Source organism: Epinephelus moara, chromosome 10 (genome assembly GCF_006386435.1).
Source record: "Epinephelus moara isolate mb chromosome 10, YSFRI_EMoa_1.0, whole genome shotgun sequence".
NCBI lineage: Eukaryota > Metazoa > Chordata > Actinopteri > Perciformes > Serranidae > Epinephelus > Epinephelus moara.
In genome coordinates this window covers 14028675-14052885 of record NC_065515.1, presented here as the reverse complement: position 1 = coordinate 14052885, position 24211 = coordinate 14028675, and the positions used below count along the sequence as shown (strand labels likewise).

The window sequence follows — 24211 nt, the reverse complement described above, 5'->3', positions numbered from 1 at the left end:
TGTTTCAAATGCAAAGCAATGCCAACGGATGAGGAAAGTCTTTGCTGCTCAGACTGGGAATTGGCGATGCCTGCACTTGAGAATCTGGACATCAGTGCTGATGAGACTGCTGCTCTTCAGAGACCGTGCATCACCGATCACCCTGAGTGCGCACACGTGAGCGCGGAGCACAGAGAAGCAGTCAGAGCTACAGGCCACAGTGAGGCTAAAAACAGAGTTCAAATGACGTTTTTCCAAACAACTTTTTATGTCGGGGCTGCAGCACACTTGGATCACTACGGATGAGCATGTTGGAGATATTTTGTGGTTTCAATTTTGTGTTCTTGGACGTTAGTCTGGGGCGACGTCAGCCATTAGGTGTGCTAGCCGCTCCCCCCGCCGATCTCCACAAGGGATGTGAGGACTCTAAAACTTCACCTGAGCCTCCATCGGCATATGGGTGAGTAGATAATGGCTGAATTTTCATTTTTAGGTCAACTATCCCTTTAAAAGCACAAGGAGTGTGAGAAGGAACCTGAATTTACAATAATAATAATGATAATGCATTTTATTTATATGTGCTTTTCAGGACACTCAAGGACATCTTATGAGGCACAGTTAAAAAAACAAGCAACAATGTATCCATAGATCCTAAAACCTAACAATTCTGTGATATATAATAAAGTTATTATAATGACTAGACAAAAATCATGATTATAAATATTAGGTATAAAATCATCAAAATAAAATCATCATCATCAATATGTGTGTCACTATTAAATCAGACTGAGTATGCCAGCTTGAAAAGGTGTACTTTTAGATGGGATTTCAAGTGGAAAGGGAGTCAATATTGCGAATGTCATCGGGGAGAGAGTTCCAGAGGCGGGGGCGCAGAACGGCTGAAGGCTCTAGATCCCGTGGTAGTCAAGCGGGCAGATGGTGATGTGAGTTGGAGTGCAGAAGAGGATCTAAGAGTTGTTACAAACTGTATTGTCTGCTTCTGTGTGGATGTAGTGACAGTTTAGCAAATATGACAAAAAGTTGATTTTACAAAAGTTAACTACAGCTTTAGGTTGCTTTTTAAAGGTCCAATGAGTCATTTGCTAACTAATATAGACTGCAGGTACTTTCATGTACTTTACGTTCTTGCACTTTATTCAAAGAAATGTATAAATGAGGTGCCAGTCAATTTGGAGGTGACAGCAGTTCCACTTTTTTGAATTTAAAGTGACTCTGGATAAGGGATTGCTGACACACTCGTGTGTCTGAGTTGGGAAAAGTTGTGATTTTTTGTTCACAGAGAAAATCACAGAGGCAACAAGATAGTTTCAGAAGCTCTACAATTCTTACTCAGACACAAGCTTGCATTGAGACCTCAGCAGCTGCCTGTAAATGATATCTAGTGGTTCAGTATGTCAGTGGATTATCATCATCTCTTTGTTGTGCCAAACTGTTATTGTCATCTGGTGTCCCCCTTCCATCTATTTGTTATGCTGTCATGACCAATCCTAAAACCACCCTGAGCCCCATGCAGTGTCTCACCCCTTAAACCCAGCAGGATTAAACACCCCCTCACATATGCCCTACAGATAATATATACGTGTGTGTGTGTTGTGGGTGTGGGGGAGGACATGTCTCCGTGGGCACAATTTGAGTGTGAGAGCATCAACTGTTGTTTAGCTCCTCTAATAGCAGCTTTTCTATTTAGGTGCCAGAGTCACAGGAACAGAATCTGTCGGTGGGCGTTTGAATGAAGGAGGCTGACAAGCACAGTTAACCTGCTGCGTGCACAAATGCTCCTCCATGCAACTCAGTGTGATGCACAAGCATGAACACGTTTTATACAGTGTACAAGCATGCACGCAGGCACGCGCACACTCTTTTTTTTTTTGCATCTGAAAACACGTCACAAGGGTGTAATGAGGACGCAGGTGACAGAGGTGTGAACTCACATGCCGACATCTCCGTAGGTGTTGTAAAATTCCATCTGGGTGCACGCCTGGATCCAACCCACCACCCATGTCTCGTTGCGCGGAATGGGGGGCATCACAATCCGCGCCGAGGCTTTGAAATAGGGCGTCTTGTACCGAAGCACTATGGGCGAGTTCTCCTCAATGACAGTCGGGCAGTGGTCTATGGTGGCCGACAGGTCGTACACCACGATGTTCTCCCGTTTGATGCGTGACTTGTTACAGGCGATGCTCTGGATGCAGCCCATGGCGGTGCAGGTGAAGGTGATGGTCAGGAGCAGCCAAGTGAGCCTGCCAGGCCTGGGGAACAACACTGCTGACTGGGACTCGACCAGTATCAACACTATGAGGCCGTGCATCAGATGAAACTGTAAGGCAAAGGTGGGTGCTACCACTCTCCACGCTGTAGGCCCGAATCAGAATCACAATAAGGCTTCAGTGAGGGGGGACAGCTGGGTTCAGTGAGACCAGGACACCCCTGTGTCAGTATAGGCAACTCCAGGGGCCGCTGCTCCGTGGCTCTGACCTCTCTGTGGGAGCCACACGAGAAACACCCTGCGGGGACTAATAAAGTATCACATGAATTTTTGATACAGGTATGATTGTATCCTCTCCTCTCAAACAGTGCACACAGTCTGTTTCCGTGCGCCCTCTCCTCAAGGATCCGACCCGTCTCTGCTCCTGCTTGGACCCCTGCCCGTAACCTTTGATCCTCTTCTTCCGTCCCCGAGCTGTCATGTCACAAGAGGCGTCGGGGGACCGGCGGACACCGGGGCGCCGGCAGGGGGACCCGGTGGTCGGGCGGCGAGGCTTGTTGATGCGGCACTGAACATGAGACGCTGCTGCTGCCTATAACCCGAGCCGTGGTAATGTCACTGTCCGGCATGCCTGTCCTCTCGACCGGAGGGAAACCCGGTGGAATAAACAAACCCTGGGAGTCCGAGCATCTGTGACGGGAAAAACAGCTTCCTCCTGCAGAGTTAGACGACACAGGCGGGTCGCTCCCGATCAAACCCGGGGAGACAATGAGCTGCAGATACACCGGCTGTCAACACATGTTAAAGACTGATGAAACAACGACATTAGGGTTGACAAAAATCTGAGATAAACAGTGTCATAGTAACCGTGGAGGGCAGCGTATCCGCCGCTCGGCATCCTCATCTGATGAAGGCTGCACGGCTGTGTGTCGCTGTTCAGCCTGCGTGGTGCTGAAGATGCTGAATGGACCAATGAACGGCAGAGGGAGACTGAAGGCGTAGGAGTGCCCGCGTCTGCACAGTAGTAGCTTTGCGACCTCTTTCCTCCATATTGGAATAATGCTTTCTAATGGCATAAACACAAAGCAGACCAGGCTCAGATCAGCCCCCAGTGGATGGGCTGTTATTCTGTTTGATACAGCTGCAAGATAAGAAGCAACAGGTAGAATAGCTGCACCTCAGGGACCATTTTTATGATTAATAAGCCCAGATATTGTGCTTATGAAACACCACTCCATATGTTATTGTGAATTCATTTTAATAATACACCCTCTGTAATTAAATAGAAAGAGCTGGGGTGTTTCGATTGTGCACAGGAGCATTTGATTGGTTAGTGGGAGTCAGCTGCAGGAGACATTTTGACCCCTTTCAAAATAAAACCGTCACAGTCCTGCCAAAACAAACTCACCACAAGGTATATTTTCAAATTAAACTTTTTCTGAGCATCTTAAGGACTTCTTCATGCTGGCTGAAAAACAGAGTGCTTATCCTGTTCTGCTGGCTGTAACAGGCTAACAGCATGTATCTTACCTTCAGTGACATTAGTTGGGTAAATAAAAGCATATTTAGTGCTAACAATCTACCGTAAAAATTCAATTAGTAGCCCAGGCTATTATTTGCTCAATTCACTAAACTCAACAGGCCTATATTTGAGACAGGCATCTATAAGGGACAGGCCTTTAAATCCTTTTACACAACGCTGTTGCTCAACAAAGATGGAAAATGCGATCAAATTGTTTTTTTGAACCAGCATGAATACTTGTACACAAATTAGGCTTCAAATAACATATCAATCATGTGATATGCCTCTTGTTTCATGGCACCCGGCGTACAGACACAACACCACTTTGTCCTGTTAAAACAATATTAATAACTTGGATTGATTTCTATGAAAAAACACTTTAATTCTTTTGATTGGTGGACCCTTATGGACTGAAGTAATATAGATAACTTACTGGGTAATTGAGGAATGGACACATAGTCTGACTCTATGACAGCTTCAGAAGAAAGGACTCACCGCTTATTTGCTTTTGTCATGCCAGCAAATCTGAATGACTTAGGGTCATCTCTGGTGCTCATGGCTTCAGTAAAATGAAATCAACTGATCTAATGACGTGTAGCATCTTTATATTGACAATGTTAAAACATTTCTGTTTGTATGCACGATCTAAGCAGCTAACTAACATTAGCTCACGTGGGTAGTCAACACTCTGGTTTTATACATCCAAAGAACTTCTATAAAAATGAACTGCTTGGCAACAACACCAGGCCTCTTATTGAGACAGGCCTCTCTGTCAAATGTGTAGCCACACCGGGCCAGTAAAAGGGGCTAGGCTTTTAATTGAAGTTTAACAGTACGTTACTGTACACATCTTGTACATGTCTTTTTAAAATGTATACAACACGACCAAAATGAACACTTTGCTGAACACTTTACAGCCAACCTGCACCTAACACACACCTTAGTTAGCATTATCACATGTAAAACTTACTTGATTTTCTTGCTACTTCATGCATATGTGTAAAAGTATGTTTATATGTATATATATATATATGTATATATATATATATATATATATCTTGTATTGCACTTAGGTGTTTAATGCAGGATTAACAAAATATAATAGATGTGTTGTCAGACCTAATGTTAGTCTTTTTATTATTATTATTATTATTATTATTATTTGATAGGGATGATGTGTTGCACAGAGTTTATAGCTATTGCTAATTTTCAACTCTTGTCTCTAGTCTGGCTTTTACACGTAGACCTTAAATGTTATTAAAAATGTGCAGTTTTAAAAATCATAAAATCACAATACACTATATCCTGTTCCCAAAGAAACAATATTTAATTTAAGCTTTTTTTTTAAGGTTGGAATGATAAATAAATATTTTCTAGGCCTATACTTGAACTTCAATTGCATATATCTTTTTAAATACCATTGTCACTTCTATATTTGACTCCATGTTCGACTCTGTGAAATACATATACCATCTTCTTTAGACCCTCCTCATAATTTGTGGATAGCTAAAGCTACATTTCAGTGTTTTCAAAACAACACTTTGGCTAAAACATGACTTAACATGGCTATGATGTGATCACTGATCTAAACCTTTGTATACGGAACAAGCTTTTTCCTGAAACTAAATAATGTATATTTTGTGGGACGTTTTTTATGTGATATGCTGTTTGTAAATTTGCAAACAGTTTTGTTTATATTGTGGACTACTGTCTGCATAGTAAAATATTTCCCTGCCCAGGGATCACAAATACAGATAGGCCTTTACTGTAGCTACTTATCACCCACAATGCAAATGCAGTTTATGTCATAACTCTGGGTTGACTGACAAAAACTGTCACAACTTCAGGAAGAGCTCAAGGTTTATTATCATTTCACAGGAAAATGTTATTACAAAAAATGCTGATAATAAATATCTAGTTTAAACACAGAAAAACAACGTTTAAACTATAACAACAATGTTTAAACTATATTTATAAAATAAGATAAAAAGGCAACAAGAGGAACTGTCAGTCTGTTGTTGAATACGAACTTTTATTTTGAAAGCGTTCGATATACACTGAGCAGCAACGCCATTTCCGGGTAACATTGCTGCTGATTCACATGCTGAAGTGAAGCTACCTCCTGAATTTACAAAATATAAACATGTCACTGTGATAAACCGTGGAAACTCCGCGACAGTATTTTCCGACACGTTAACATGGTGAGTACTGAACATTTAACATCACAGTTTAACGTCTGAGAATCTCTAAAATCACACTTCTAAATGTGCTAAGCTAACGGAAGCTAATAGTAACTTGGCTAGTGGAGCTGAAGTTGTTGCGTTTAATGTCAGGATTAAAGAGCCGATTGTCACCTGTAACTTTACTGTAACAAAGCTTTATTGTATTATCTCTTGATAAACACATAATTTTAACCAGTCAGATGTAGTACAATGTAACATAATTAAAATTAGAGAATTGTTTATTAAGAATTTAGCCTATAATATGTCAAACACCACTGGAAATGTGCTCATTTAGTCTGTTCAAAGGCCAAAACACAATTTATGCTAATATTTCTTTTTAGTAATATGAATACAATATGCAACTAAATGTAGCTCAACTATATTTTGTCCATACATATTTCTTTCTTTTATATATATTACAGAAGATAAATGGTTGCATATTTGGAGAACACAACAGTCTACAACATCCTCTCATACTTGGAGAGAGCACTACACCATGTATTTTGACTCGGTCCTAAATTGTACAGTTTTGGGTAAATGTTCATGGGTTATTAATAAAATTTTGGGTTATGAGATCATGCAGATATTGTACTTAGGCAGTATAGCAGGAGAAATAGTGTTATGAGAAGACAGATTACTACCGTAAATCTTGTTGGCGGCCTGTAAAAAGCCCTTGACAAAGAGATGGTACAAGGCAGACCCACCAACACAAAATGAATAGCTGAAAATTGTGAACGACAAATATGAAGAGAGACTGAGTCACTGACTATGTCACGGGATGATCAGCTTTTGAGGGACAGGGCAATTTTGACCTTTTTATTTATTTATATACGTATTTCTATTTGTTTGTATTCTATTTTGTATTACTTTTTCCCATACGTTCTATCATTCTGTAAAACAGTACAAATAAAATGACAGAAAGTAATCATATTAATACCTATAATAATAATAATAATAATAATAATAGTTATTATTACAGTTATCCAGCTTTGATGGATTAATATTCTGTTTATTCTTTCTGTACATAATGTAATTTCCTCTCTGTAGGTGCCTGCAGACTTTAAAGCCCTGATCCAGAGGTTTTATCAACTTCAGTCTGAGCGGCTAGAGACCTATCAGCTCTTTGAAGAGTAAGTATCTAGTAATGACCCACCACATGGTTATTAAATTACTGCGTTACTGCCTCCGGAGATCATTGTCCTTGAACATAGAGGTCAAACTTGTACACCTCACTCATCTCTGCTTGTGTTTTTTTGCTGCCTTTCAGAGGACATGAGGCCTACCTGAGGACAGGACCCCATTATGACTTCGACCACTACAGGCAGCTGGTCCATGAGGTAACGCAAGCCTTCTGTGGGATCTCCAAGGAAGTGCTGGAGATCAAGGGGAAGCTGCACCATGAGTTTGACAGACCAGCTCTCTCTGAGCACATTGAAAAGCTTCAGAGCAAAGAGAAGGAGAAACTTGAACTGGTGAGTAAAGACTCTGTTTTGTTTTTTATATTGAATCCAAGACGGGGAAAAGGTACACTCACTGGCCACTTTATTATGTACACCTTGCTAGTACCAGATTGGACCCCTTTTGCCTTCAGAACTGCCTTAATTCTTCATGGCATAGATTCAGCAAGGTTCTGGAAACATTCCTCAGAGATGTTGGTCCATATTGACATAATAGCGCCACGCAGTTGCTGCAGATTTGTCGGCTGCACATCCATGATGCGAATCTCCCGTTCCACCACATCCCAAAGGTGCTCTATTGGATTGAGATCTGGTGACTGTGGAGGCCACTGGAGTACAGTGAACTCATTGTCATGTTCAAGAAACCAGTTTGAGATGATTTGAGCTTTGTGACATGGTGCATTATCCTGCTGGAAGTAGCCATCAGAAGATAGCGGCCATGCCATGTTTAAGAGATCTTCTATGTAATGGGGGATCAATTCATTTGCATTTTTATGCCTCCGCACCAGCAATAGCAGTGGCTTGAGGCATTATGTTTTCGTGTTGTCCGTCCGTCCTGCTGCCCATCCTGCTGTCTGTCCTCTTCTCGTAAGCACGATATCTCAAGAACACCTTGAGCGAATTTCCTCCAATTTGGCACAAACATCTACTAGGTCTCAATAATGAACTATTAGAATTTGGTGGTCAAAGGTCACTGTGACTTTGTGTCCACCTTATTTTGTGAAAGTGATATCTCAAGAAGGCCTCATTCATTTAATGTTTGATACAACTCCACTGTTTGCCCACAAGGGGGCAGACTTCTTATGCAGAACATTTCATAATCTCTCACTCTCATCTGAAATCCATTTCACCACCGATTATTATGCTGGCAGCTCAAGTCATAAATGTGTAAAGTGTACATCACTCGTGGAAAACTGCATGATGCGTCTGATGGGATTATTCAGGCTCTGTTTCAAGTCAGTGACATGAGAGCTGCAGTCTGTCTGTGGCGCTCGTCGTGAGCGAATAGACACTGTTGTTAAAAATGTTACGCCTCGGTGTTTTCCACATTCCTGAACAGTCATACATCTGGTGTTCAGAGGTGATGTGTAGCACTTTTGTATGAAGTTTTACACTCCTTTATGATTTTAACTCAACTTCCTTTTCTGCCAGTAATGTCATAAAGCTCCCATTATGTTGGAGTTCACCCTCTGTCTCCCCTCCGTCCTCCACTGATGAATGGTTTGCATAAATCTTATCTGATGTGCCTTCTCAACAGACAGCCAAGCTGCAGCTGGCCAGGCAGCGGGCCCAGGATCACCCGGAGGACGAAGGCTGTCAAGAACAGATTCAGGAGATCAAGCACGAGTAAGAGCAGCTATTAACCACCCCTCCGTTTTTACTGCGTTCGCTCCCTGCTGACCCAGCCACTCACTCACTATCAACCCGCTGTCGGCTGCACAACTCCCCGTTTCCTCCTAATTTAACAGGCCATCCTTCGGTTGTAAAAGAAACTGTCAGAGATATCCTCAAATGTTTGTAACACTGTGATCTGTTTTGCAGGATCATCAAGAACAAAGAGGCTCTGAGTGAGATCATGCAGGACTTTAAGTATGACTCTGAGGAGGTTGACTGACAGGTGGCTCCCAGGAGGCCTGCAGCCGCCCTCTCACATCACCAGACGGCCGAGCTGACGGATCGACTCAGCTCTGCTGCAACTTCCATCTTGGACTCCTCTGCTGCACTTATCGATCCCCCTCTGGCTCCACCCTGCTCGCTGCTGCAGTCTTACTCCACCCTGCAGGGGGCTTCTCACACTCTGACTCTGTGTTTCTATCTGTAGTCATGTGTTTGTGTTAATGCATGCCTCAGCAAAAAAAACAAGACAAAAAAAAAAAAGAAATGTGTAAATATTCTAAAGGTTAAATAATTCCAGGAGGCTCATCCCGTTGTCTTTGTTTACTTGATAAACTGTATTTTTAAATAAAATAAAATAAAAAGAATGAATTTTTACTGTTTTATACATTACAGAGTATTTTTCAGACACTACAGGTGCAGTAACAGAATATAACTTACACAAAAACATTCCTTAAATATGCAGTTATAAAAATATAAACAGTATAAAATGTCTTAAAAGAAATAGTCTACTCAGACACAGGACAGCATAAACATGTGACAGATAGTGAGGCCTTATTAATGGGGATTCAGTTACTAATACAACTGGGTATCTGTACCCAAGACCTTTGAAGTTATCAACTAAATACCAAGTAGTAGTAAAATTTCTCCAGTCAAACTATACCTGCATTTGATCCTTGTGTACCCAGATCTTTAAAAAATGTGTATGGTTTTGGTCACAGCCAAGAACTATAAGCGTTCTTTAATTTAATGCAACGTGTGATTGGATCTGTACTGCAGCAGCTACAAACCAAACAGTCTGTGGTGAGGTCGGTGAAGTCGAGCATGTTTTATTTGACGGAGTTGGCAGCTCAGCGTGCTGAAATGCAAACAAAACATTTGAAAGTATGGCCATATCAGGCTCCTGTGGCTCCCACCCACTGGTAGGAGGTTCTGTGGTAGACCCAGGACACACTGGAGGGATTACATGTCTCAACTAGCCTGGGAACACCTTGGGGTCCCTCGGGAGGAGCTGGAAAGCGTTGCTAGAGAGAGGGATGTCTGTGGTGACTTGCTTGACCTGCTGCCCCTGCGACCCAGCTCCGGATAAGCGGATGAAAATGGATTGATGGATAAATTTAACTATTTGAATAGTGCACAGGGCAACATTTTAGATGGCTCACCACTCAATAGGTGATTAGTGTGTTTAAATGGCTCATTGGTGAGTTCACAAATTTACTTTTCACAGAACTAGAATGGAAACAATTAATCGACTAAAAGTTATTCGCTTTCTACTCTGACAATCGTTTCCAGGGTTTTTGTAGCAAAAAAACTGAGTTAGTTCCAGTTGGCCCATTTGTACCTGCAACTGAAATTTTAATTTCCTTTAGAGGAAGTGTTGGGGCTCACCTAAGCACAAATCTGAAGACATTTTCAAAATCGGTCAAACATTTTCTGAGATACAGCTATTTTCTTATTCAATTGTATTTAGCCTTTGGGCACATTTTTACAGTCTATGGTTGTTGTTCAGATGATTGGTCATTAAGGTGTTTGTCCCGCCCCTTCTCCGCTGTGATTGGACGGCTGGTGACGTTAACGAACCCGAGGGTTTACCCCAAACTTAAATGTTTTTCGACTTTCATTTTTAATTGGAAAACGGATAAATAACTACAGAAGACATTCGCTGTAGGATTTCATTGCTATGGATTTACTATTATAACTCTCCAAAAAGACACTGCAGTTCAAAGCTGGATGACAAAGCTTCATATCGCAGCCCTTGTTGGAGCAGCAAGGCGGATAACGTTAGCTGCGGGGCCAGAGCCCTTAATAGAGAGTCGCGTCATTTCCGTTCACAGCAATGGCGGCCCTTCGAGCCGCTGAATGGCTCCCGGAAGTTAGCAGCACATGCTCGCTAACAGCGCAGTGGAGTGACAGCAGAAAAAAACGGTTGCGATGCACTTTTAAAGGTAAGACGACTAAAGACTTAAATTTTATATTATCAGCACATCTTAACTAAATTAAAATGTACATTCAAGCATGTAAGTGGATTATCACCCGCTGAAATAGTAGATTTAATGGAATGCTAACAGATTAGGCTAGGACACTGTAGGCTACATACTGCACATACCATACACATAATGTTAACCAACCAACATTGGGAAGTTAGCAGGAAAAGTCCTTTTTTTTTGCGAGCCAGTATGAGTTATAATATTAGCTCAGTTGAATACAACATTGCTGCATGGTTGTTGGTTGGAGGAGGTGAAATGAAACAAAAATGTAACTAATGGGTGAGTGTTTTTCAGGCTATGTGGATATATGGATAGCATTTTTAATATTTCTACAATTCTGTTAGAAGATTTCAGAGTTTGAGTGAATGTCTTTGGATTTTGGGTTGATTGTAGGACATTTCATTTAACAATCGGGAAATGATGACTAGTATTTTTCATTTTATTTAGATGGAACAATTAATCGATTAATTGCAAAACTTATCAGATGATTAACTGATAATGAAAATAATCGATAATTGCAGCCCTACCCTGAACTTATTATTTCCAACAGTAATAAATGTAGAGAGAAACTACCCTAAAGGCCATAACAATGTGAATCTCACATTTATATTTGCCTGGAGAAAACCACCCTCACAAAAATACTTTGTTAAACGTCTAGAGCTATAACAGTAGAGTGAGGATTGTTTTGTACATTTTGGTCCCACGTCCCTCATTTTACTGCCACTGCAATTCTGTTTGGCATAGTTTGTATAGTTTGACATCAAAGTACCGTTAATGACTTGCTTATCTTACATTAAATTATTAAAAAGTCTTAACTGTGAGAATGACTTTTATTTTAGAGTAAAAGTGCAGTTACTGAGGGCCTTAACATTTGTGTTTGTGCAAACAGATCTAAGGGACAGATTTGGCCAGCGGAAACAGCAGAAAAAGGCTGCATTGTCTCACTTCAGTTATCTTCCACTCGGGCCCTTTAAACTCAAGTTAAGGCTTTATGACCAAACACTGCAGTATCCCTCAGGCGGGGCGTTGGACCTCTCACACAGCTGGGTCCCTCGGGGCCAGTTATCTGTCAGTGTTTCTTGATGCTGTTCTTGAATTAAACACCACAGTGGTGCTGAGCGGCGCTGCTATGAATTATCGTCTTGTAGAATCTGAAAAGACAAAAGCAGATGGTTCACACTGGGATAATTCAACGAGAAAAAGCATGCAATTTACAATCATCACGATAATTGCTCTGTCTGGCTGCCTCTTCTCTCGCATCCTCTCTTTTCTCTTCTTCTCTCTTCGCATCATCTCTTTCTTATTCTCTGCGTATTGCTCCGGGCCCCCTGCTACCTTTCTCTCAAGGTAATCAATGGGAACCTGTCACGGTTTGTGAACAAAGACATTATTCAGGCGACAGCGTGTGCCCTATAAAGCACAAAAACCCGGAGACTGCTGAGCTAATTGAGTCAGGTAGAGTGAAGGTTTCTGTGAGTTCAAGGACTGAGCGGCGGAGGATGTGGCTGAGGGATCTGAACTCACAAAGTCACATAAACACACAGGAGATGCCGGGGCTCTGCGTGCCATTTGGCCTGAGTTATTTTTGTGAAAGGGTCTTCTCACGCCAAGAGAAAACAAAAGGAATACATTAGAGTGGGCCGTTAATTGCATTTACATGTTCGCTCCTCTTTGTTGTGGTCATCAGCTGAAGATCAGAAGTCTAAATTGTTAAAATATGTAATAAAATCAGAGTTCATCGACCCACTTCTGGGCCAGTAAAGTCGAAACCGCACATTTTACCTGATCATAAAGTGCGGACTGAAACTTCACAGAGCCAGATCAAGAGAAATCAGTCCTCTTTGTGTTTGTGAAAATGCTGACCACATGGCATAACAAAGGCAGGGTCAGAAATTCAGTTCAGGACTTCAATGCAGCAGTGGATGTGTGTGTGAGTATGCGTGTGTGTTGGGGAAGGTATATTGAAAAGAGAGAGAGATTCTGCTTACCTACCTGGTTGCGCGTTTTGTGCGATTTCTGCAGCCACACCCTCCACTGATCGTACAGTTTGATTGACATGCCGCTGCAGCCAGATGCATGCTTGCGCACCCAGCCAAAGAACTGCTTGAGTTCCCGCCGCAGGGTGGAGTTCTGCTCACCGGGCTTAGGATCGCAGGAACCAGTCTGCAGCCGCTCTGGGAGGAGAGAGGAGGAGGAGGGGGGAGACAAAGGAGAGAGTAAAGAAAGGAAGAGGTAACAGAGAGGAGGGAGGATGAGAGAACAGCGTCAAGGTTATAGCGAGGACAGGTGTTAGTGGTGTATAGATTATGCACTGGCCGCTAACTACGTCATGTGTCAGCATAAACATGACCCACATGGTTCTTTTTTAAATAATTATGAATTCATGTAGTCAAAATTTTCAGGTGTGACCACCAAAAGTAACATAAAAATAAACTCAAAACACAAAAAAAGATAAAAAAAAAAATACAGTGGAACAGATACCTTCATTCTTTAAATGAATATCTGCTGTGGAGCTTAAAGTAATAATCAAGACAGTTACTATGGTTTGTATGGTTTATGTACCCAGAACTCTACAGCAGTACTGTTACTGAGCAGGGATGGGCGGATTGATCCTACTCATTGTGTATAGATTCCTTTAAAAAAAAAAAAAAGTTAGTAAAATATATATATACGCAAAACGTGGCTGACTGCATCACTTCAAAATGTTTTCAGTAATTCTGTATAATATTTGTGCCAAAGCAGCCCTGAAATTAAGCTGGCCCGTGTAACACCGTGGAAACCTATGTGACATCAGGACATTTGGCAGAGAGGAAATGTAGTCTCGTGTAGTGCAACTTTTCACCCTGTAGATAAAAATACATCAAGATACACTATTTGTGACAAAAAAGTTCCACACAACAAGAGTAACCTCTTTACATTAAAAACAGCACACCCTGAGAGTTGTAAAGAGTCTGAGCAAAAACAAGAGGAAGATGCCAAATTAATAAACATTTGTATTAATGGCTGGTATGTGTCGTAATATTTCGTTACGTGTTACGATCTTTTATTTCCTAAAAATGATCATTATTATATTGAAAAAATCTCATACCCATTTAAGAAATAAAAAGTATTTGTATCAGTATTGGTATCGTATCAAATTTTAAAAGTTTGGAATCGCCTTTCCCTAAACTGAGTGGATGAACGTGGTGAAATAAAGTTAAGTGTTTTAAGCCATGTTAATACTGTGGCTCTCAGGAGGCAAGATCTGTCTGACAATTGGTTACAACTACTGGATGAATTGCCATCAAGCAGCAACCTCTGCGGCTGAAAAAGACAAAAAGTGCCAAAAACTGCAGTTCTTTGAATGGCCACTTGAGGCTGGCTCCGGACACCAGTCAGTCCCCATAGACCCCCATTTAAAATGCCCAACTTTACAGTAGAAATCAACATGTTTACAGCCTGGTACAAAAACAGTTTTGGTCTCTATAGCAAATTTCTGTATGGGAGGTGAATGTTGCCATTACTCACCCGTTTACATTTTATGAAGGCTTAAAGTTATGCATAATTAAAGGCATGGTCACTTTGAGTGACAGGCTGTCCGCCCATAGTGTCCTCGGCTTTTCAAGCAGAACTATCCCTCACTCCAACACAGCGACAGCCTCTCACCCAAATATGGTCACTTCTGGCTTCATAAAACCAAGATGGCGACAACCAATATACCAAACTATGGGTTTCAAAATGAGTCTGAAACCCAATGGGTGACGTTACGCTAGCTGCATACATTATTTATGGTTCTCAGTCAGATCCCCTCACTTTCCCACAGCTCTACCTTCTCATCCAAATTTGGTCATTTCCCGCTCAAAAAACCCAAGATGGCGACGGCCGAATTACCAAACATGAGGCTTCAGAATGGGAGTCCACAAACCAGTGGTTGATGTCACGGCAGCTACGTCCATTATTTTATACAGTCTGTGGTTGCCATTAAATTTTGGCACACATTCATGTTCCCCAGAGGATAAATGCACTTTGTGATCTTCTCACATCGCTTCCAGTGCCAATTTTCCATTTCCATTTATCTGATACTTTGGAAAATATCTGCAGAACTAATGACATTCCCATCAGCCTCAGCTGTACTTTATGTTTAGTGCTAATTAGCAAGTGCTTGCTAACACACTAAACTGAGATAAACATGCCCCTAACATCAGCATTGCCATTGTGAGCATGTTAGCATGTAGCTCGCAGCACCACTATGCCCAAGTACAGCCACACAGACCCTTTAAAATATCAATTCAATAATTGCTTAGCCTGTAACGTGTCAGAAATAAAAACTAATGTGGATCATAACTTACCTGAGATCAAAGGATAGAAATGACACTTTCCTAGTATCAGACTCCAACCCTGAGATAATGCTCTGCCGCATTATTAAAAAGAAATTTAATATCAAAACATTACAGTAGCACACCTGTCACCTCTCTCTACTACACAGGCTTCTGGTACAAACAGAGTCGCTTAGAGAACATTTATGATGATTCATGCTCCTTAATTTCACAAAACGAGACGTAAACACTTTCATATAAAGAAAAATGTTTCTCTGTAATGGTCTAAACTGTGGAGGTGCTATACCATACTTCTATTTCTGGGGACAAGAGGCTACTGAAAGTCGTAAGTCTGCTACAATCAATTCTTTATGGCAAACAACATAGCCCTATAACGACTTCCTCCCTCTGGGGAGTAAATACCACATGACCTATGTAACTCATTATCTGCTCCTCCTGCTCCCAAACCTGCTTCCACTCAAGCTTTATAGGCCCTGTGTGCGCCGCGGACAGACAACCAGCTTTTTAACTTGATCAATCTTTGAAGCCGAGGACAAAAATCTATCAAAACGTCCCCCTGGCTCTTTGCAGCTCCCTCTAATCCTCTGCTGGGAGATCTCTATCAAGGTATCTAGACTATTGATGTTTGGTTTCTCCTAGGTCACATGCGGTTTGGATCTGCTTGTTCAGGATGTTGAAACAGGGATAAGGACATTGTTTTTTTCTGGCTTTAATTGGCAATGAAAGGTTGATTATTAGAAAAGGAACAAATGGTCAAGATCTGTGGGCACCAGAGACATTTGGGAAGCTTTTAAAAGCCATTTAAGACACGAGACAGACTATGAAAGGAAAGACTTCGGTTACTCTTTTAAACATTTGGTGGATTTTGTATTGATTGTCTGGACTAGAGTTACGGCTTTGCAGTTGTACGTCTGCTCGAATCAGTCAAGTGGCACTTACAGTTTACGTCCACGTCTGTAAAAACATGGGTGCTTTGCACACATCCTTTCCCCGGCAGCATCATCTATACAATCAGCACAGTTTCAAGGTGGACATCCAAGGTTAGAGTCACCAATTCAGTGTCTGACCAAATGTCTCCCCTTCTGTTCCTGAGTTATGATGTTGACTAACAGCCAAAAAAGTTTTTTATGTAGAACATTATGATGTCACAGTGAAGTTGACCTTAGACCTTTTCGCTATAAAACCCAGTTCAGAGCAATGAGTCACGACAAGAAGAAAAGTTTAAGAACGTTGCAGAGAAAAGCTTGACTCAAGCTGGCTGATGGTGTCACCTGCAACTCAGCTGGTCAAACTGCTGTTGGCTGGTTTCAGTGCTGCTTACTTATATTATTGTGGCATATTTATAAGGATTACAGTCCACCTGATGCTCGTTTTATGTTTTTGGCCCTTTTATTGCTATTGCAAATGCAACTGTAGCCAATATCTCACTATAACTATCCTCATTCATATTTTAAGAAGCTACAAATTATATTCAGCCACAAAATAAACCTGAAAACCTGGAAATCAGAATGGAAGTACAGAGAGTTGTTGCATTGAGATGATACACTGTCTCATCTAGTTGCATTGGTGTGAACCGGCAGGTTTTTATAATGTTGCAGAATGGCACGTTGCAAATAGAAGCATGCTTCAACTCATCTCGTTGCGAATCTTTGGTCTGAACTGGGCTTAAAATGTCTCTTAAACATTTGCGTGAAATTTTGTCACAATTAGCGGATGAATTATTGAGTTATGTTTTGTAAGGTTACAGTGACCTTAACCTTTGACCCTCAACCACCAAATTCTAATCTGCTCATTCTTGGGTTCAAGTGGATGTTTGTACCAAATTTGAAAAAAGTCCCTCAAGGCCTTCTTGAGATATCATGTTTATGAGGATGAGACGAATGCAAGGACACAGTGACCTTGACCTGTGACCACCAAAATCTAATCATCATTAAGTCCAAGTGGACATTTGTGCCCAATTTGAAGAAATTCCCTCACGGTGTTCTTGAGATATTGTGTTCACAAGAATGGGACGGAAAACTTAAAAACTTAATGCCTCAGGCCACAGCTATCGCCAGCACGGAGTCATAAAAACACAAACAGCGTTTTGTTCATTCAGTCTTGTATTCATATTTCCTCTGCAGCGTACTCACCACTGCTGGGTGTGGAGGCGGCAGCCGGGTGGCTCCAGTCACTCCAGATGCCAGGCTTCCTGGAGCCATAGATGCCCACTGGATTACATCTCACCTGCACAAAATAGACAGTCCCAGGCCGGAGGCCAGCAAGGCGACATGACGTCTGGTTACCAACATCATCCACCACCTGTGGGAGGAAACAAAATGACAGAGATGATGCAATAAAACGGTAGGAGAGTCAAAATCCTCCTCAGCTCCAACTTAACAGCTGGATCTTTTCTCACAGGCTTTTCTTCCACCTATAGCACAGATGAAAAGGATCTTTTATGATCACTTTTTCTGGCTTTATTCTGTGTTTTGGGTGCAGTCTGGATATTTGAACATTATTTGCTTAATCCTCTCAATCAGTCCAGAATTCAAAGGAAAAAAAAATATATGTAAAGAAGCTGTGGGCAGGAAACATCAAAGAAGCAGTTTGAAAGAATTAAAGTTTCTAAAAGCTCCACCGCTGCACTTTTGGATGAAAGCCAGCTTTCAAAATTTACCAGCAAAGAAACGAGCAGCAGCAGCAGTCAAGGTTTTTACACAAGTGTTGTTTGCTTTGTAATGACAGCACACGCAGGAGAGGCTAGAGATGCAGCAGGAGCAACTTTTATGTTCATCATTTATGGATCAGTCAATGCTGCACCTCAAATATTTCCGCTGCTGCCTCAGAGGTGTCAAAGCTACAGAGAAAGTGTGTGCAGGCTGCAGGTGTGTGTGTGTGTGTGTGTGTGTGTGTGTGGACCACCGTGTGTGTGTGTGTGTGTGTGTGTGTGTGTGGACCACCTTCCATTCTGTGCTGTCCTCCAGTCTGTAGCGTATCTGATATTTGGCCTGAAACAGGATGTCCTTGAGCTCGGGGGGGCTGGCCCAGCGGACCGTCAGCTGGTCCTCGAGGTCGCCGACGCGACTCACCTGCACGTTGGCAGGAGGGTCAGTGGTCACTGCACGAACAAGGACAAGTGTTGAAAAGTTTGTATACAGCAGATGTACAGTAATCAGGGCAAGGATACAGGAGGTGTGAATGACCTCCAGTGGATACTTTACTAAAACACAGAGGGCAGACAAACATCACACCTCATCATTCTTCATTCATTCTTCATCATTCAAAACACTGCCATCTGTCTCATACACATGTTTAATTTATTTATTTTTTAATTTTCCCATTGATCTGACTTTTTTATTTTTATTTTTTGGGTGTAAAATTCCTTGAATTCAATACCTCTTTTAAAAGGAAAGACAGCGCAACACATTCATCAGTATTATGAAGTGTTTGTTTCTGTGACTAACCTTTTTGTTTCTTGTTTTATCTTTCTGTTGTATTCTTTATTAACTAATTTACTAGCCCCGCCCCTTTGTGATGGTCTGACAAGCTGTCGGAGTAAGCATGGAGCCCACACTGTAACTAACTGCACTCCCTGAAGAAATATTATCATATTTTTGGGAAAATGAAACAGTGATTCCAGAGAGAAGCAGACAGAGGGGTCTGCAGTCTGTGTTTGAAGGATATATCCAGGATGTCAAACTGACTCAGCAGCAACAACAGGTTAAAAAGACAAAGATAGTTAGAAGCTAAAGCCGAACTATAGGCTACAGATCACAGTGTAAAAGTAAACCACCACATCACTGCTGATCACCACAGAAGACGATGAGTATAAAGGGAAACTTTGCTGAACCAGCTGTGTGGCATTACAGTGTGTGCAGATGAACAGTGTTTGCGCACACTGTGATGACACACAGCTGGTTGAATATCAGCAAAGTTTCCCTGCTTCCCTTCACTGGTTCCTGTACAGCAGGGTCGGTCTTTTTTTCACTGTTATAGTCATTAAAAAGCAAAAGCAGCATGTGTATACATTCAGTAGGCTATATCTTCAGTAGCTAGCTAGCTAACCCTACACTTTTCAGGGTTTGATTTTGGTTTTGGAACAGGGTAGAAACGTATATCTTTGTCCAACCTCTCCAGATAACGAGTATCATTAATACACGACGTGCCCCAGGCACAACATTTAGCTCCAAATCCACAAAACCAGCTTGAAAATGAAGGAATCTGAAACAACTGCATTAGAGTCAATGGAGCACAGCTGTGTTGTTGTCGGACCCTGGTCTGAGCCGGTCTGATGCTACATTATGATTGGCCAGTCTGCGTCTTTAATGGATGGAAATTGACGATTTACAATTGACCCTTCGCTAAGTCCCGCGACTTCCTGCCACTGACAGGATCAGATTATTTTAAGTGACTTCTTACCGATCTGGTGTGTTTGTTAGTACATTTCCCCTGTTGTTTTTCCTGCAACAACTTACCTCACGTGAGATTTTAGAGTTAGACTTCTTCTTGAGTGAGACTTGGTCACAATAAAAAACAGGTCAGTGGAAGGAAAGGAAAAATGTTTTATTTCTCTGCAGGGTCCTTTACATAATGTTGTCAGACACTTAAAATAACAATCTGAGCCTGTCATTGACAAACCAAGAACTTTTAAATTGATGGTGCATAATTGCTCGTAGGGGTAACTTGCAACCTGCAGCTGCAGCACTCTCGCTCGATACTGAACAAATTTCAAAAACTGTTGTCTCCATTAGTCACATTGACACAAAAACATGGGAAAATAGCATCCATCCAAAATCATAGCAGATATTTCTACCTAAACAGGGCAGTCCCACTTTGGAAGGCAAGGACATTCATTTTCCAAACATTATAGAAAGAGTCCCAGAATGACTTCCAAGAGGTCCTTCAACTGTGGACATTCTTACACCATATGTATAAAGGTTTATAATTTGCTATCATAACAGTGAGCAAGTGGAAATTTATAAAGATTCATTAAACTTCCCCTCGTGTACAGACTGGCTGGCAGCCTGTGGTTCAGGTCAGGCTGTACTTCCTGTAGAAAGTGTGCTGTACCCTCAGTCAGTGGGGAACTAAACATTTTACTAACTGCAATAAAGGTTGTGCACAAATCAAGTGCTTTAAAGTTGGAGGGAAAGATAAAGGTGATGGCAGCACGAGAGACAAAGGAAGGAACTTATTAAAGAACTTGTAAAAGTGTTTCCAGTTTGCAAACTCCTGCTTCAGACATCCTTCACTGCTGGTGCGTGACGCTGTTTCTCAGTTTTATTTGTTCTCTCACATCCAGCTCGACAGAGAGAGCAAAACCGAGCCAGAACAAATATACTTCCAGCTTATTGTTTCTGTTATTGAGGCAGTGCAATGCATCATACATATGGCAACGCTCCTCCTTCTCCTCCAACGCACTCACAGCTCCAAGTTATCAGCTCCTCAGTGTGCAGGGAGGATGAATGGAGGGAGAGGATGCCCAGTCACGGACAATAAACACTGCTTTCATAATGTGGTACTCGCTGGAGGCCACAACACCACGCTGTAACATTAGCGCTGGAGAAATTGTAAGATATACCTGCTAGAGCTCGTACATCATAACCTAAATTTCTCGCTGAGAAATGTGTGAAGCCATTACCAGAGAGGCATCGGATGTGCGATTAACATTTACAACCAAACAGTTCATCTCTGAGAGTTGCAGACTGAATCCATAATGCTGTTACAGAGGCGGGTCGGAGGGAGCGAACCATAAAAATAAATCCCCCTCTCCCACAGAGAAGTGTGTTAGCCATATGCAGGAGATCTGCAGACAAACAAATGGAACAGAGGAAAAGAAAGGCAGGACAGGACAGGAAAGAAAAGAAAGGAAGTGACCAAAAAAGACATGAGAGGAAAGGCAAAAGTTACATTAATTAACCTCCAGGTGTTAAATAAAGACGTCCTCAAAAACTCTGCTTACCCACCTACATCGAGGATGTCCAGGGTGGTGATGTCAGAGATGGCAGAGCCCAGCTGATTGGCTGCTTCCACCCAGATCTCGTATGGCGTGAAGAGGGCGAGGTTGCGGGGGATGTAGCAGGAGTAGCGCTGCTTCCCTGTGCTGTAAATTTCACACTCCTTCTCTCTCCCATACCACCTGGACAGAAACAAAACATAATGACCAAAATAAATTCTTGATGTTTGTTTCTGAAGAGGCAGACTGACTATTTTTAAAGCTACAGTTGGTAACTTTTATAACAGTTACTACTTTTACTACTACTACTGTCACTATATCCTGACAGTAAGGCAGATCATTTGTGCAAAAATTCACATCCCTATGCCTCCAAATAGTGCTCCCACTGGCATTTGCAAGAACCCACTGTGCCTGAGCGACAACAGCTAATCAGAGCTGGGCCTCGAATGCAGCTGTTGATAATGTCAGTCACTGCTCGTGTCAACTTCGGTCAAACTGTCAAACCAGGTAGCGCTTATCAAACATTAATCACGTTTCTGCTAGTGCAGTGCCTATTTCTCACCTCAAATGTTTTCAGAAACATATTTTAGTGCACTGTTTAGCTGTAAAATGAGAAGCTGGTGGGTGGTGCTTGGTTTCAGCTTGTCCATTTTCAACATGGCACCCAGAGCAATCTTTCTCGTTAACAATACATTAAAATATGTTTCAGTTCACAAGCTGTGATTAACATGATTGAAGCCCTTGTTAGGGTGCTTCTAGACTTAGAGTTTACCTGCTTTGGTCTGAATCAGGGACTCATTTCTGACAAAGTTGCATACTTGCCTAGAGTTGGTTCATGTTCTCTCTGCAGCATTTACAAGCGGACCAGATAAAATGCCTTGTGTGAGAAAGCTGCTCTTGATTGGTCAGAATTTCCATGCAGGAAAAATCCAGGAAGTAAACAAAACATTGAAGAAGAGTACACTTGCAAGATAAATGTGACACTGTCTAATGTCACAATGGAGGGACAACTACGCAGGTTGATTTTAGCGCTGCTCATCGTGGACTATATTGCTGTCATTGTTCATTTTAGTCAAACCATACAGTTTGAAAACGAGGCGCGGCTCCAACTAGAAAACAATGTTTTGATGCATTGGATGTGCTGAATGTGCATATTAAGGCAGTACAGGAGGAGGTGCACATTAATAATCCTCCAGGACTGTAACATGCTCATGTTTAACCCAAACAATGTGTCATGTGACTGCAGTTGGTTCAGATCGAGGTCAGAACACGTTCTCACCACAAACGAACTGCACCAGAGTTTGTTTGTAAGCGGACTGAGACCACCTCTTCAAGAAGGTCTCGGTCAGGTTATTTTGGTGCACATCGGTGTGTGATTGCTGTGTTCACACCTGCCCAAATGAACCGCACTTAGGGGGCAAACGAACTTGAGTTTGATTGAACCAAACTAAACAGGGCAGGTGTGAAAGCACCCTCAGACACTCGTCTCTGGTTGTTTTCATTCAGCTGCAGTGGATTCATGTAAATGCCATTACAAGCATGATGAGGAACACGTTTTTTCGTCTCATGTACTACTGTCAGGACAGTAGTAGTGACAGTTTCATCAATTATGACAAAAACTTAATTTTAAGATACCAGCAGTTACTGCACGAGCAGAACAACACACTGCAGCCTCTGAGCAAAGTGCGTGTTGCAGACGATAAACTATACGCGGCACTGATGCATTAATTGCTAGTCTACCTGAATGGTGTCTGACGAGGTGATCACCTGTGAGCTGCGGCAGGTCTGGGGCGCTCACCTCAATTTGTACTTGAGGGTGTATTTGGTTTGGACGTGGGTCTCGCCCCGCCCCCCCGGGCTCCACTTGCAGCTCAAGTCCTTCGTGTTGCGGGACCAACACGTTAAATTGACTGGCTTTTCTGGAGGCCCTGGAGGAAAAGAAGAGCAACAAGAAGCAAACTAATTATTTTTTCAGGTGCTGGAATCAAGTTATCCCCCCTTTGTTGTGCTCCGACAAGGACAAAACTAGCATGCTTGTCTGACTATGTTCAACACACCACAACTTTCTAAGACTGATCTCACTACATATGTTTTTAAAAGTCATTCATCTCCGTATGACTCCGCACAGACTGAAAAGCCTCCACTTACTGCCCACATAGAGACATGAACCAGCCAGGACGTGTCCATCTGCTCCATGACACACGAGGTTGTCACCAGACTGCTGCTGGGAGCCGTTGAGGTTGTGGAGGGTGACGCTGAGGGTGTCGGGGCTCAACACACTGTAGGTGCTGCTGGACAGACTCATCCCGTTCAGTGTCCAGTACAACGTGTTGGCGTGGAGGCCGAGCTCAGGGCTCAGTGTGCACGTGGCTGTTAGGCTGGAGCCGATATGAAGGACGGGATCCTGAGGGGAGATCACTGCTACATCTAAATGGTGGAAACACACATAATCACTATTTAAAGCCCGGCTAGTACTAAAGACACCCTACTACCATGCTGCATCACTGTAATGTGCCTTTACTCCTCTTTATGACACACTTACATTGAATTCTATCAGTGAAAAATGTCCCTCACAAGTTCCCAGAGCCCGAGGTTATGACTTTAAAATACTTGTTTTGCCCAACCAAATGTCCAAAAGCCAATGATATTCATTTTACAAAAATATAGCGAAGGACAGCTGCAAATCCTCACGTCTAAGAGTCTGGAACCTGATTGTGTGTTGCATTGTTGTTTAATGACTGACTTAACCCTTTCATAAATAGTGGTCACTACAGTGGAGGGCTATTTAAAAGACTTTTTCTTGTATATGCATGGGTTTTAATGCCATAGTTGCATTAAAGGGAAATTTCGGTTTATTTCAACCCATCTCCTATCGTCCTAAATTTGTTTCAAATGACTAGTGACATAGAAATAATAGTTAGCATGTTAGCCGTTAGCCTAGATACAGC

The 24211-nt window shown here is 42.0% G+C and overlaps 3 protein-coding genes across 5 annotated transcripts in view; 1 reads left to right on the top strand and 2 right to left on the bottom strand.

Moving 5' to 3' along the window:
• The window catches only part of fam78bb (family with sequence similarity 78 member Bb), an 11388-nt gene extending 8133 nt beyond the window's left edge, over positions 1 to 3255 (bottom strand). Inside the window, exons 1-2 of one of the 2 annotated variants that reach the window (XM_050055007.1) lie at positions 3074 to 3255; positions 1932 to 2994 (exon numbers count right to left, since the gene is read on the bottom strand). In XM_050055007.1, the coding sequence (XP_049910964.1) occupies positions 1932 to 2308 (377 nt within the window). In that variant the 5' untranslated portion in view covers positions 2309 to 2994; positions 3074 to 3255. Of the gene's footprint in view, positions 1 to 1931 lie in introns of both variants that reach the window. The other variant, XM_050055006.1, reaches the window with a different exon arrangement.
• Positions 3256 to 5773: 2518 nt separating this feature from the next.
• Positions 5774 to 9389, top strand: rex1bd (required for excision 1-B domain containing). Its single transcript, XM_050055370.1, has 5 exons — positions 5774 to 5929; positions 6998 to 7080; positions 7218 to 7422; positions 8666 to 8754; positions 8950 to 9389. The coding sequence occupies exons 1-5, from the start codon at positions 5927 to 5929 to the stop codon at positions 9020 to 9022; spliced, it is 453 nt and encodes a 150-aa protein (XP_049911327.1). The 5' UTR covers positions 5774 to 5926; the 3' UTR covers positions 9023 to 9389.
• A 2172-nt stretch (positions 9390 to 11561) lies between these two features.
• crlf1b (cytokine receptor-like factor 1b) overlaps positions 11562 to 24211 on the bottom strand; it is a 20729-nt gene continuing 8079 nt past the window's right edge. Inside the window, exons 2-8 of one of the 2 annotated variants that reach the window (XM_050055368.1) lie at positions 23412 to 23690; positions 23062 to 23191; positions 21274 to 21446; positions 18268 to 18425; positions 17458 to 17626; positions 12998 to 13183; positions 11562 to 12160 (exon numbers count right to left, since the gene is read on the bottom strand). In XM_050055368.1, the coding sequence (XP_049911325.1) occupies positions 12144 to 12160; positions 12998 to 13183; positions 17458 to 17626; positions 18268 to 18425; positions 21274 to 21446; positions 23062 to 23191; positions 23412 to 23690 (1112 nt within the window). In that variant the 3' untranslated portion in view covers positions 11562 to 12143. The remainder of the gene's footprint in view (positions 12161 to 12997; positions 13184 to 17457; positions 17627 to 18267; positions 18426 to 21273; positions 21447 to 23061; positions 23192 to 23411; positions 23691 to 24211) is intronic. The other variant, XM_050055367.1, reaches the window with a different exon arrangement.

Excerpts from the sequence above, each read along its gene's own strand:
- rex1bd (XM_050055370.1), top strand. Across the intron at positions 7,081-7,217 it reads ACCTATCAGCTCTTTGAAGA|AGGACATGAGGCCTACCTGA; the intron begins GTAAGTATCTAG and ends GCTGCCTTTCAG. Across the intron at positions 8,755-8,949 it reads ATTCAGGAGATCAAGCACGA|GATCATCAAGAACAAAGAGG; the intron begins GTAAGAGCAGCT and ends TCTGTTTTGCAG.